Source organism: Dasypus novemcinctus, chromosome 20, assembly GCF_030445035.2.
Source record: "Dasypus novemcinctus isolate mDasNov1 chromosome 20, mDasNov1.1.hap2, whole genome shotgun sequence".
NCBI classification, from domain to species: domain Eukaryota; kingdom Metazoa; phylum Chordata; class Mammalia; order Cingulata; family Dasypodidae; genus Dasypus; species Dasypus novemcinctus.
In genome coordinates, this window is record NC_080692.1 from 31,927,048 (window position 1) to 31,938,826 (window position 11,779).

Sequence of the window (11,779 nt, forward strand, 5' to 3'; positions counted from 1 at the left end):
TTAGAGTGGACTTACTGATATTCTATTCATGAACTATTCTGATTAGTAATCGAAGAAAATGTGACATTGGTGTGGAGAAAGTGGCCATGGTATTTGTTGGGGTTAGGGAATGGGAGAAGAGGTGAGATGTGGGGGCATTTTCGGGACTTGGAGTTGTCCTAGGTGGTGCTGCAGGACAATTACGGGACATTGTATGTCCTCCCATGGCCCACTGGGTGGACAGTGGAAGAGTGTGGGCTATGGTGTGGACCATTGACCATGAGGTGCAGCGTGCTCAGAGAGTATTCACCAAGTGCAACAAATGTATCATGATGTTGGAGGAGGTTGTTGTTATTGGGGAGTGTGAGGTGGGGGGCTGGGGAGTATATGGGGACCTCATATATTTTGAATGTAACATTAAAAAAATAAATAAAGACAAAAGAGAAAAAAAAGAAAAAAATAAGAAGAGGAGATGGTAAGCCTGGAGGGAAAGGTGAGACCTCGGCAGAGCTCAGCAGCCATCTTGCTTCCCCACATGGCTACAGTGCCAGCACCAACAGTAGGGGACTTTAATGAGAAAGCACCTCTATTGGTGCCCTGGTTTGGACATCGCACATCCTTGGAGGTGTAAACTTTTTCCCCAAATAAATCCACTGTGTAAAAGCCAAACTATTTCTGGCACTTTGCATTGGCAGGTCTTTGACAAATTAAAGCAGAGCCACTCAGATCCGGATTCTTCTGGCACAGATTCCATATGTTGTCCCAATGGTTTACTTAACAAGAATTATTATGACTCTATGATAGCCACAATGATTATTAATTTTAAATTGTTGATGATCAGAATCTCAGAAATGGTCTCCATGGAAGCAACAGAGAATCTACAGCTATAAAAATTGACAAACGTGAAAGAATGAAATCTGTTGAAATAACGATATTATCTGATTACCAATGAGAGACAGGAGCTCAGAAAAAGTCAAGACAACAAAACAGTACCCAAATTGACTGAAATAATTGTCTCAGGAAACAAGGTTGCTTTGTTGGATTTTAATACTTAATGAGCTATTTAAGAATGCATTTATTAATAATTACTGTGAGATAATGGCCTCCAGAACTCTTATTTAAAATTATATTTTATTTTATTTTTAAGGAAGATACAATTTACATAAAAGATACAGTGAGATTTAGGGGGATTCCCATATAGACCACCTTTTCCCCACGAACATCTTACTCTAGTGAGGCACATTCGTTAGACTTGATGAGCACATACTAAAGCATTGCTACTCACCATGGTCAACAGACTGCATTACAGACTGCACCACACATATTTATAGGTTTTGAAAAATGTATCAATCATTGCAATGTATCCATGATTGCAATGTCGTGCAGAACAATTCCAATGTCCAATGATGCACCTTTTTTCCCTCTTCCTCATTTCAGAATCTCTGGTTACCTCTGCGTTTATATCAATGATACAAGATCATCCATTGCTAAAATAATAATAAGTCTACTTTTGCCCATAGTTGCATTCCCTCCTTATATTTGCTCATTCCTCGAACTTGAGGATTTGGGGATGGTTATGATGCCGCTCTGTTCCTTACTGAGAGGGGGATGAGATCCCATGGGACAGGTGGATGGAATTATCTTGCTTGCCATTGTAGATACTTTCTGTTTATGGGGATGGCCACTGCACATCATCATCATTTTTTTAGTTGTCCTGGGTGAGTCTGATGAACTGGACCATTGGTGTTGTGATGCTGCTGAGATTCAGTGCTCAACTGGCATGATATAAACTATAGTGATATTTAGTAGCAATGCTTCAACATATGGTCATCAATTTAACAAATGTATCCAAGCAATGAAAGATGTTTTAATGCGGGAAAGTGTGGGAGGGGTTGGAAGTAGGGCGTATGAAAATCCCCTATATTTTTATGTAAAAGGTATATAATCCAAAGTTTCCTTAAAAATTACAAAAAATTAAATAAAGAAGTAAGGGCTAAAACTGAAGACGTAACTACACATTGGGAAGAACTGAAGGAGAATAGCAAATTTATCCTAAACCAAGCCAGAGGAAAGAAATAATAGAGATCAGTGCAGAAATAAAATTAAATTGTGAACAATAACAGCAACAACAACAAAAAATAAAGTCAACAAAAACAAAAGTTGGTTTATCAAGAAGATCAACAAAATATCCAAATTCATAGCTAAACTGACAATGAAAAAAAGAGAAGCACCATATAAATAAAATCAGAAATGAGAGAGGTGACATCGTCATTGGCCTTGGAAAACTAAGAGAGATCATAAGTGGATACCATGACCAACTGTATGTCAACAAAGTAAACAATGAAGACTAAATGGACAAGTTCCTAGGAACACATGAACAACCTACACTGACCCTACAAGAAATAGGAATCACAACATGCCATTCACTAAAAGAGATTGAAACCATCATCAAAAACCCCCAAAAAATGAAAAGCTCAGCACCCAATGTCTTCTCAGGTGAATTTTTAACAATCATTCAAATATGATCTAATACCATTCTTGCTCAAGCCCTTACGAAAAATTGAACAGGAAAGAATGACAGCAAACTCATTTGATGAAGCCAACATTACCCTAATAGTAAACCAGAGAAAGATACTATGGAAGAAAATTACAGAACAATTTCTCTAATAGGTAAAAAAATTTTCACACTCACCAAAATACTTGCAAAGAGAATCCAAAAGCATATGAAAGAATTATACACGACTATCAAGTGGTTTTTCCCCAGGTCTGCAAGGGTGGTTCAACACAAGAAAATCAATTATTGTAATAAACTACAGTACTAAATTGAAGAAGAAAAAGTCACATGATCTTCTCGATGGTCACAGAAAAGACATTTAATAAAATAAAGAATCATTTCTTGTGAAAACACTCCAAAATTGGAATAGAAGGAAGCTTTCTCCACCTGACAAAGTGGATCAATGATAAACCCACGACTAACACTGTAGTCAATGGTGAAAGACTGAAAGCTTTCCCACTGAGATCGGGAACACGACGGGGATGCACTATGTTACCAGTGTTATTCATTAATGTGCAAAAGGGTCTCTCTAGAGAAATCAGTCAAGAGAAAAAAATAATAAGGAACACAAATAAGAAAGGAACAAGTGCAACTTTCACTATTCTCACATGATATGATCCTAAATCTAGAAAATCCTGAAAAGTCCACAAAAAACTACTAAAACTAAACAATGAGTTCAGAAACTGGTGGGATACAAGAATAATATCCTAAAATCAGTAGGTCTTCTATACACTTCTGAAGAGCATTCTGAGGAAGAATTCAGAGAAAAAAGTTCCATTTAATTTAGACACTAAAAAGTCAACTTCTCATAAATAAAAGTAACCAAGGACATAAAAAGAGCTGTATTCAGAAAACTACAAAACATTGCTAAAAGAAACCAAAGAAGACCTAAATAAATGTAAGGATATTCCATGTCCATAGACTGGAAGTCTAAATAGCATTAGGATGTCAAGTTTACCCAAACTGATTTGTAGATTCAACACAATCCCAATCAAAATTCCAACAGTTTTATTTCTTTGCATAAATAGAAAAGTCAATTATCAAATTGATTTGGGAGATAAATGGCCCCAAATACTCAGATCTGAAAGTAATGACCCCAATGACATTTGCACCCCAAAGTTCATAGCAGTGTTATTCACAATTGATAAAATATGGAACCAGCCCAAGTGGCCACCAAGTGAGGAATGGATAAAGAAAACATGGTATGTACACACAATGGAATACTATTCAGTTGTAACAAGAAATGAAATCAGGATGCATATGACAATATGGATGAACCTTGTGAACGTTATGTTGAATGAAACAAAGAAATGTTTACAAATTACTTCAAAGTTTACAGCAATCCTAAGCAAAATCACTGCAGAATATTTCATTAGAGCATTATTGAGATGAAATTAATATAACTTAAAACTCAACCTTTTAAATTGTATAATTCAATGGTTTTCATATACACAGAGAGTTTGCAATCATCACCATTATCTAGTTCCAGAAAATTTTCATCAGCTCTAAGAGAAATCCTTTCTCTATTAACAGTCATTCCCATTCCCACCTCCCCTCAATCCTTGCCAACCACTAATCCACTTTATATCTATATGGATTGGCCTATTCTGGAAACTTCACATGAATGAAATCATAGCATACAGGATCTTTTTTCCATTACATATATAAAACTGATACATGAAATGGAAAGCAAGCCTGGAACACTTCCTGCAGTATGGTTTCAATTATATAAATTTTTAAAGTCAATGAAGAGAGTGCACCTGTAACACTTTTTATTAGCCATGGTGAAAATTCTCTGTGGCATTATTTTATGAATATATCCTGAATTTGAGGAAATATGTATGGAGAAACAATTTTCTGAGAACATGTGTCTATACAGCAGTCTTTGGATACTTTTCTTCAATTTTTCTTTTATAATTTTTATTGGTTGTTCAATTTATATCTCATGTCTGCTTGACGAACTCTGTGCCCTCAGTTAATCATATATCATACATATACATTATCCATCCTTAGTAACCTCAATATGCAACTATATTTTAAAATATACATACAAATTGTTCCACAAATATAACCGTTGCTAGACAATAAATGGATGGAATGTTAATGCTGCTCTAGGTTTCTTAATAAAGTGATTTATCACCCTGTAAATCAAAGTCAATTCAAATGAAAAGTGTAAAAAAGAGAAGATTGTGAGTTTTGCAAGATAAAGTGGATGGGAACTAGCAGGCGTGGGTCTTCTGAGTTGCTGGCTTTCTAATATTTCATATTATTGACTTTTGTTGAGGTTACAAGGGTATATTTGCTTTGACATAAAACATCAATGGTAAAATAATGATTTCTGTTTTTTAGTGTGTGTATGTATTATATTTCAATACATATATTGTAATACATAATCATTGCTAGAACAAATAATAGAATGCATTATGAGACTTTTGCAAGTCTAATATCTCCATTTCATGAAATATGAAGTCAATACAAGGTTTCAAAACTCAGGCATTCTAACTTCAAAACACATGCTTACAAATAAAGTGTCTTGGAGATACACAACTGTCTGCCTGGAAGCCATTTAAACGTAGAAAAGCACAGTTAAATGCAGCAAATGGTGGATTTTTCACTCTGTAATGGAAAAATGCATAATTCAGTTACATTTTATAGGAGTAAATCATAAAACAATGTTATTTTCCAACTAACAGTATTGGAAGAATATTGTGAGAATGGATAATGATATTTTTCATGTAATATTAGTAATTGCCCCAGGTATTTTGAGCAATGGGTATACCATTCTTAAATAATGTTTACACTGACATTTCATGCCACAAATTTCAATATATTTCTCCATGAATATAATACAAACAAATTTTTAAATATTTTTCTTTTGAACTTTTCTTGTTTTTATAGCTTTTCTTTTTCTATAAGCATCATTCAGAAAAATCTTACTTTTTCTTGAAAATTAAGTCATTTATCCATTGCCAAGGATGAAACATGGTTTTTTGAGAAAGTCCAACCCATGAATCTATTGACAGGGAACTCAGCACATACTATCAAAAAACAGAGAAATCTCATATAAATATGCATTGTTAATATTAATATATTTAATGCAGGTAGTGTTTTCTTTCATATGTTCATTATTTTTAAAGCACAATGAGAGTACTGGGTTCTATCCCAACAATAAGACTATACTAAAGTTAGAAAACATTGTTCATATTTCCAAAATCTTTCCAAGTATTAATATTTTGTTTAAAAATAGTGCATAATTTTTATTAATTATAATTTTATTTTCCTTATGTTACTGTTAAAAGGGAAAATTGAGATTTATGTCAGTTAGCAAATAACCAGGTTTACAATATTAACATAATGATTTTTAAGTTTCAGATACCTTGACATTTTTACATCTAAATAAATGTGTTTTTCTATGTTTCTTAGAGTTAGGGTTTTTTGAAGAAAATAAGAGGTTGTCACTGAGGAGAAAAATGACATGAAGGCCAAAATTTCTTTTCTGGGCCCAACACAGTTCTTTAAGTAAATGAGCCCCACATTAATCTGCTTCTATACTTGTGGAATAACAAGGGTCCAGACTAGTTGGCACAGTAAAGTTTTCCCTGCTACTCTCTCCTACGTATTAGTATAAAGCCTAGAAACAAAGAAAGACATAAATAAAAAACAACTCTGAAAGTCAGAAGGAGAAAGGCACAATTCTTTGGAACACCAAGACTGAAGGGAATACAGGCTGGCATATCTCATGTTTCTCTACCCAAAAGAAGAAAGAAACGTAGACCTGGAAATTCCCACCTCCAACCCAGCAACAGAACTTTTGCTCAGGTAATGCAGACATCTGCACACCAGCATTCACAGCGGTGTTTTTCACAATTGCCAAAAGATGGCAACAACCCAGTTGTCCATCAACTGATGAAAATGAAACTAATTGTGGTCCATACACAGGATGGACTATCATGCAGCTGTAATAAGTAAGAAGTCAAGAAGCATATGACAACATGGAAGAACCTAGAGGAAATTATGTTGAGTGAAGCAAGTCATATACAAAAGGAGAATTATTGTATGATTGCACTAGTATGAATTAACACATTCTATAATGTTATGGAGTTAATAACTTGAATATAGGTCACTAGAAAATAGAATGAGTTTAGGGAATGGAATGTTGCGGGTTAACTTGGGCAATATTGGTAAAACCAATGTATGTTAATCTCTGAAAATGAATTGAAAAAGTTAAAGCCCTATATAGTTTTCATAATTAGCAGGACTATTATAAGGATATGACACTGGTTGCAAAGGGAAGTTTAAGGTCATGTATATAACTAAGAGGGAAGCTAAAAAATGTAACTTGGGAATGTATAGCACAATAAAATCACATGTGAAATATGAATATGGGTAAAATTGCATGTAGAAGACCATTTTTCTTTGACACTGAACTAATAATATATCTTAATATACAAAAATGTTAATATCAAACAAAAAACACTATTATGCTTTTTTATAACAACCAGACACAATGTATTACATATTGTATGATTCTATTTACATAAAATAGAAATGTAAATCAATTCATAAAGATAAAATTAAATTAGTGATCACGTAGTGCTCAGAAAGGACAGAGGGATTGAGAGCTGATGGTTAGTACATCTGGAGGTTTTCATTTTGGAGTTATGAAATTGTTTTAAAATTTTTGTGGTGATGAATGTACAACATTGTGATTATACTAAAAGCTCTTGATTTACAGTTTGGATAGATCCTATGGTTTGTGAATATATCTTTAAAAGCTGCTAAGTAAAAAGTAAATAAAAAAATGTGCAAGAATACCCAAAATAGTAGCAATGTACAGCAGGGGAAGCATAGAGAGAATGAAAGGTGAAGGATTTGTTTGTCTGTTTTTTTTTATTATTATAATTATTATTGAAATAATGAAAATACTCTAATAAATATGGAAATGATGAATGCAACAATGTTATTATACCAAATACCATTGATTGTACCCTTTGAATGAATTGTATGCTTTATTAATATATATCAAGAAATTTGATTTGTTTCATAAAAGAGAATGCATTGCTGAAGCACCCTGTAAGATGGATGAAACTCAAATTAATTACTTCAAATGAAAGTATCCAGACTAAAAGTGTATGCATTGTATTACCCTGCTTATAAAAAATTTCTGTCTAATGCATGGTAAAGAAAGTAGACCCGTAGTTGCCTGATAATTTCATAGTTTGAAAATGTTTCAAAACTTATTAATTATATGATTTTAATATGTGCAAATCTTTATATATCAATTATACCTCAAAAATGGGTTAAAATAGAAAATAGTGAACTTCCTTATTCATATAGAATTGTCACCAAAATAACAACAAAAGCAACAACAAACCCACTCAATGGTGAAATGCACCCTTCTGAAATTTCTAAATAAGACCGTAATGTCCTATATCAACATTTTTAATCAGCTTTCCACTGGACAGCCTCTTATACAGAAAACAGTAGGAATTAATTTAAAAATACTTCAATTGGAAAAAAAGAAAGGAGACAGACACTTTCATAGATGATAAAATTGTATACGTAGAAAATTCAAAGGAATTCCCAAGTAAGTTATAGATTTTAAAAGTGATTTTTGCAAGATTGGTGGATATACAGTCATTGTACACAAATGAATTTTAGTGTGATATATTAGCAACAGCAGAAAAGTTAATATAGAAGAGGACTGATAGCTGGAGTCAAATCAAGTGAAATATGGAAGAGATACACAAAATTATAAATTTGACATGAGAGAAAATAAAGGAAGGCATAAAATATGTTAATGCATCATGTCAAATTTCAATGATTTATCTGTTGACTAAATATAATTTCACTAAAATTACAGCATATTTTTAAGAATGTATTCATGAAGAGAGTTAAAACTCCAAGTGTAACATGGTACTCTTGAAGAAGGCAATGCAAAGGAATTATATAACGTAGAAATATAATATTTAATATTAGTAAATTTGACCATGTGATCTTGGTGCAAAAAATATTGAACAGTGGAATATAAGTGATGTCCAAGCACACACACACACACACAGACATGCTCATCTACACTCACATACTTAGTTTATGGCAAAGGTGTCATGGAATAGAATGGAGAAATGACCATCCTTCTTATACATTATGCTCCATCAATTAGATAATGATGTAGAAAGATCAGCATCACAAGGAAAGGATGAGAAAAAATAAACTTAATAGACTGGAGATCTAACACTTAAAATCTTACCATTTCTTCTTCAGTATCCATGTAAAATAAATGAGATTTCTTAGAAACACAGGCCATCAAACTCTCATTCCATGTTTTTCGTTCAGGACTAAAGTAATAACAATTGTTGGAATATGTAAACCACTCCTTTGGACAATGCCAACAATGGGAGGCTGAAGAAAGACTATGAATTACTGTTCAGAAATATTTGGATTTTTTTTTAGCTTTTCAATTACTTTCTTTCTTGTTCTCAGACAACCAGACAAATTTATTTAACAAAATTATCCTTCTTTCCTTTTGATAGCACAAAAAATACATTCATTATTTCGCATACATATCTCCCTATAGTCAATGCATTTTTTTTTTTCCTATACTAGGTACTCGGGATTGAACCCAGGACCTTGTATTGGGAAGCAGGTGCTCAAACAGTGAACTATATCCATTTTCCTATTTGAATTTTAAATAGAAAAACTAATTGATATATTTGCATATATATAAACATATATATACCTACCTTCTTTGTCCACCCGCACAGACTGACACGTATAAAACACCCCATGCAAACACACACACATATAGAAAAGGTCAGCCGCTTAACCCCTAGTTTATGTACCCATATAAAGCAATCAGTCCAAAAATCCACGCTATATGTGTCCTGAAAATCACTACACAACCATTTCATTAGAATAGAAAATGTTTGCTTCTTATAATATTAGAGCTGTAGAATATTACAAGAAATTGGCAAAACTCATTTTAAATGGATACCCTTAGTGTTGAACTACAAGGAATGTCCTTATATAATGTTTATTTGTGAAAAATTATTGCTCAGTTTTATAACTTTTTAAAATCATTTTTGTGTTTCCTAAGACAGACAAAATGTAACATAGGCCAATATATGAGAAATTTAAAACTTATTACTTACCTTTCTGGGATCTGTTCATCAGGGAATAATTTTTCAATTCCTGTATTTCAGGAGCTAGAAATATCATTGTAATTCTTATGACATTAACTGCTATTAATAAATCATAATAGTTTTAGTTTCCTTGCTTAGAATTTCATGTATTATTTAGAAATTAGACAACTGTAAAATAAAAATATTTTACAAAGGAAATTCGTATATCAATTAAGGTCTTGGAGAAAATAATTTCAAGAGCCTAAGGGGCCAAAATCTCCTCTTGTACAGGATTTGGTTTAATGACTGTCAAAAATTAATTTGTATTTCTCAGTAAGTTTTTTCAGTAAATTTACTTCTGCCAAAGTATGTCTTTAAGAGTGGAGATCAGGAGCTGCATACATATTGCATACATATATGTATAGACTTAGAATCCAAAATACTCTCTGCAACCATTCTGTGTTTATATTTTGACAAATAATGAATAACCTTCCACATTTACCCTAATACACACATTTAGTCCAAATAAATACTTTAAACTGAGAATTCTATATTTAATCCTAATTTATGAAATATGTAGAGACATTTTCAAAATCATTAAAATGAAAATTTCTTATGACCTCTCAAATTCTCACTTACATGGAATAATAACTATGACAGCCATGGTTATTACAGAGGTTTTCAAGACAAGGCACAACATTCCCAGAATCCCAGCAATGAGTCTTTCCAGACATGATGGGAAATCTACAAAGAGAGAAAGGGTAAATAGAGGCAAAGATACAAAGAATCATCTTCTTAAATGCTGGACCCCAAACCCACAACCACCAGGGTAATCTTTCTCTCAGATTATACAATCCAAATCCGGAAATATAATGCTCCAAAAGTCAAATACCATTGCTCTTCAGAATTCATACTGGAATGCCATACCCACACACCTTGATTTCTGATGCACAAAAATGAAAAAAGAAATGAGCTTATTTACTAAATCTGACTATTCATCTCCCATGTCTATAATCTTTTTATTTCCTTCTCCTCTGCACCCCATCTGCACATCCTAGAACTTTTATATTGAGATTCTATTAAAGGTTTTACCTTTGCTGTGTGAATTCTTGTCGTTCCCTTGAGGACCTTGAGAGGCATTTTGAAGGTTTAATTCCACCACGTAGGTTATTTCCTGCTCAGGGTCTGAAATGGAGCAATTAGTGCCCTTAGGTTTGATTTCCTTCCTCTTTGTGTACTTGGCCAAGTTCAGTTCTGTGAAGGTTACTGTTTCGTTCTCCATCTCGGCAGCTCCGTGGTAAATGAGACTCTGCTCTATGATAACTGCACTTAAGTTGATACATGGTGTATAATAACACATCCCTAGTCCACCCACAATGAGTGGGGCAGGTGGAGGTGCCCTTAAGATAGTGGTCATTATTCAGTTGAAGAATCTAAAGGCTGGTTCTAAATTACTCAGAGGTTTAAAGAAGTGTTTCATGGTATAGTAAGTATTTCTTAAAATATTCTGCATTTGAAAAATACTGTTGGTTAGAGTGAGGTAAAGCTAACTTATTGAAGCATAAAGAAGTTCAATAATAAGAATAGTCTGATTTCTTAAAATTCAGATTATGCTGAAATATTTTAACGCTAAACACATGTGTTAACTATTAATGTTTTATTTTGGAAAAATTTATCCATTAACTTTTATGATATTTTGAAATCCAGTGACAATGTAAATCCTGAGTACTCTAAAGATGGGAGAAATGGAAAATCAGCAAACATTTCATTTACTACACTAAATTATTTTGATTTAGTGATATTCATTTATTTATTAAAGGAGATACAATATTTTATTTGGTCCTTTTCCTATTACCGAGTTGATGGAAAGTTTTGAGAACTCTTTAAAATTTTGAGGAAATTTTATTCATCTCTAAAAACATAATATGACATACGAAACTTATTTACAACCCTAAGAATATTGGAACCACCTCCGAAATAAAAAACATACTAGATATCTATTTTATAGAAATAACAGTCAATTGACTTAATGTTAACATATAGGACCATAAGATGACAAATCAATGTGCAGGCATTTTTTGGAATGGCATCATGGATTCAAATTTGCAGAGAGATACTATGGTTG

The 11,779-nt window shown here is 32.9% G+C and overlaps 1 protein-coding gene across 1 annotated transcript; it reads right to left on the bottom strand.

Annotated features, from left to right (window-relative positions):
* Positions 1-1,008: 1,008 nt before the first annotated feature.
* LOC131274798 (NKG2-A/NKG2-B type II integral membrane protein-like) lies at positions 1,009-10,936 on the bottom strand. Its single transcript, XM_058282791.2, has 6 exons — positions 10,747-10,936; positions 10,294-10,398; positions 9,685-9,738; positions 8,784-8,935; positions 5,471-5,571; positions 1,009-5,149 (listed from the first exon to the last, which is right to left on the bottom strand). The coding sequence occupies exons 1-6, from the start codon at positions 10,934-10,936 to the stop codon at positions 5,038-5,040; spliced, it is 714 nt and encodes a 237-aa protein (XP_058138774.1). The 3' UTR covers positions 1,009-5,037.
* Positions 10,937-11,779: the final 843 nt, after the last annotated feature.